The sequence below is a fragment of the Sinocyclocheilus anshuiensis genome, unplaced genomic scaffold, assembly GCF_001515605.1.
Source record: "Sinocyclocheilus anshuiensis isolate Anshui unplaced genomic scaffold, SAMN03320099.WGS_v1.1 scaffold550, whole genome shotgun sequence".
NCBI classification, from domain to species: Eukaryota; Metazoa; Chordata; class Actinopteri; order Cypriniformes; family Cyprinidae; genus Sinocyclocheilus; species Sinocyclocheilus anshuiensis.
In genome coordinates, this window is record NW_015544149.1 from 315317 (window position 1) to 318303 (window position 2987).

The 2987-nt window shown below is 36.8% G+C and overlaps 1 protein-coding gene across 1 annotated transcript in view; it reads left to right on the forward strand.

Annotated features, from left to right (window-relative positions):
• Window positions 1-663: 663 nt before the first annotated feature.
• Window positions 664-2987, forward strand: part of LOC107695168 (roundabout homolog 1-like) — a 147977-nt gene continuing 145653 nt past the window's right edge. Inside the window, exon 1 of the mRNA XM_016494986.1 lies at window positions 664-847. Coding sequence (XP_016350472.1) covers window positions 664-847 — 184 coding nt within the window. The remainder of the gene's footprint in view (window positions 848-2987) is intronic.

A 2987-nucleotide genomic window follows, 5' to 3' on the forward strand; every position in this document is an offset into this window, starting at 1 on the left:
GCAAGTTAAATTGAAATATTTTTATTTTCTTGCTGATCCGAAAAATGATCCGATCCGTGGGTCAAAAACCGTAATGTGATCCGAACCGTGAGATTTGTGATCCGTTGAACCACTAATGAATGCATTACCTCGCTCAAACTCTCACTGATGTTAGGGATGATTTAATGCTCATAGACGCTGTCTTATGGAGCTCTCCTTCCTCAGAAGGGCCGGAGGGAGGGATAGTTGGATGTAAGGAATGGGGGATGGGATGGAGAGAGTGTGAAAAGCTGCTGGGTTGGATGAGTGAATTTTGACCCTGCACTGCCAATTAATCCTAGCTCTTTTTAATTGGGGCTGAATGGACTCCAAAGGGCAGTGTTGAGATGCACAGACACTATATTGTAGCCGTTAGGCATTAAAGATGCAAGCCTCATTTGCATATAAACCAGGTCTTACGGGTGCAGTTCACTGGTCTCTGAACACAAGCAAACGACTTAAGCCCGATGTGTGTGTCTCTCTGTAATGCCTCTTATCTCCCTTTTCCTCCAAACACCCCCTCTTCCCTAACTTTACAGCCCTCTCATTTCACCTCTTTGATCAGGGAAGTGGCGCACCACTGAAATGACAGTGGCTTGGTTTAAGCACAGGTTTGCTACAGTCCAAAGAACAGAGATTTCAGTAATGAAGGGCTTCGTTCCCTCCCAGAGCTTTCGATCCCACCGCATGCTCCTGCCCAGCGGCTCGCTCTTCTTCCTGCGTATCGTACACGGCCGTCGCAGCAAACCCGACGAAGGCTCCTACGTTTGCGTGGCCCGTAACTACCTGGGAGAAGCAGTCAGCCACAACGCCTCACTGGAAGTAGCTAGTAAGTGCTCGGCTGGGTTCTTATCGCACTGGGTTCTTGCGGTTTATGGGTGTCTACATATAGTGTGCGATATTAAGATTTCAGATGTGTTTGGATACCATAGGCTTAGCAGTTCAGTTTTGAATGATTCGTATCGTCTTCCAGGAGCGGTTTGAAAGCAGGCCAGTCTTAATTTGGCTTTGTGTTTGTGACTTTCCTGGCCTTGAACTGAATATAAGCTGAATAGAAAGCGTTTCCAGTTTCCTCTTGGGTCTCTGGGTCTCAATGGACTCAGTGGGTCGGATAATCTCGCTGGAGATGGGCATGATATGACTGTGCCACTGGACCTGCATGGTGATCCTGATGGAGGAAACGGGCCAGACGGCCTGAAGAGAACAGAATAGGTCTCAGTAGGTGGTCGTGAGCTATAAAAACCTTAAATGAACTCACAATAGTTTATGATATTTACAGTATAGATCAAGATCACAAGATAGCGGTTACCTTTAACTGTTAAACTTTATTGATGTGTGCTGTATCTCTCTGTCCGGTTGGCATTTGTAGTTTTTCTTTTTTCATTTGATTCAAGGAGTTGTGCATCAATGGGGTCGATTTTTATCCTTTTTAAAAAGGATTCACAAAACCGTTTTTGTGTACAGACTCAAAGCAGATACTTTAAATGGGCTTATTACTTAAAACTTGTGGTTTTCAGCGATTCTCCTTGGCCTCGGACGTGATGTGCATTACATACCGTCTCTCTTTAAGCTTGAAAGGACTGATCTCGGATATCAACCGCTTTTCAAGTATGCCTAGGAGCTGTCACCAACCCTCTTGTTGTAATTTAATAGAGTCAGTGCTGGACCTGGAGGGGGGCGACTCGCTCGTGTAGTGTGTACCAATGGCATGTCTTACTCACCCTTAAGATCTTCTATTAAAAACTGGCCTTACCCTTATGGAAATGTATTGTAGTTTTTGCATGCATTACAAAAATTGATTTATTATTCAATATTTGTATGTTTTTTTTTATTTTATGTAATAAATACATTAAGTGTATGTCATTATATATGATTTTGATAAGACTTGTTTTCAGATAATTATTATGTTCTCTGAATTTTACTTGTTATTGTTTTAAAAAGTAAATTTACAACATTTACTGAGAGTTATTCTTAAACTAATCTATTCGAGCAAAGGAATAAGAGAAATAAACTGAATTCAAGTTATATTCTCTGAAAAGATTTTTAATAGAGTTTTGAGAGTTTTAATATCTTGCAAAATATTTTGTCTGAATTAAATGTATCTTGTTTCCCACTAAATATCTTATATAAAAGCCTTAAAACATTAAAACACTGATTAAAAAAAAAAAAAGATTTTTGAAATCTGGTGATTGTCGTTTAACTGTGAACACCAACCAAAAATTATGAAAAAAATTGTAATGTTATATATATATATATATATATATATATAGCTATTTACTAAATCTACTGAGAGTTATTCTTAAAAATCTATTTGGGTTACAGGGTTATATTATAAGTTATATTCTCTGAAAATAAATTTTAATATCTTGCAAAATTTTGCTTCTGAAGTAAATGTTTCCAGTAAATATATAATGTAAACACCTTAAAACATTGATTAAGAAAAAAAGATATAGTAATTTGAAATCTAGTAATTATTGTTTAACTGTCAACACCAACGAAATTTACATAAATAAATAATAATAAAAAAACAATAATAAATGTACTTAATTGTGTGTGTGTATATATATATATATATATATATATATTTACTTAAATTTTGTGGAAGCTTTTTTATTTACTATTTATAAATAGGAAGTAATATAACTGAAAATAACGCTGATTCTTTGACCCTCCAAACATTTAACTATTGGGCCAAAATATCATGGTTAATACAGTTAGTGTTACTATTGTAAAACCATTGTACATTTTCGTAAGAGTACCAGTTGTAAAGCTAAAGTGTTTTTATTAGCTTCTGTAGGCCAGTGCTGGTCAAACAGAAACATAAATTTGTATATGTTGAAGTTGGTGGGAAAATTATGAGAGCTCAGAGACTGAAAAGTGAGAAAATATCATGCGGTATATCAAGCAGAGGGTGATATACTGTATACTATTTGTTCTGGAGGCCCTCTTTTTTTTTTTTGGCAAGAACG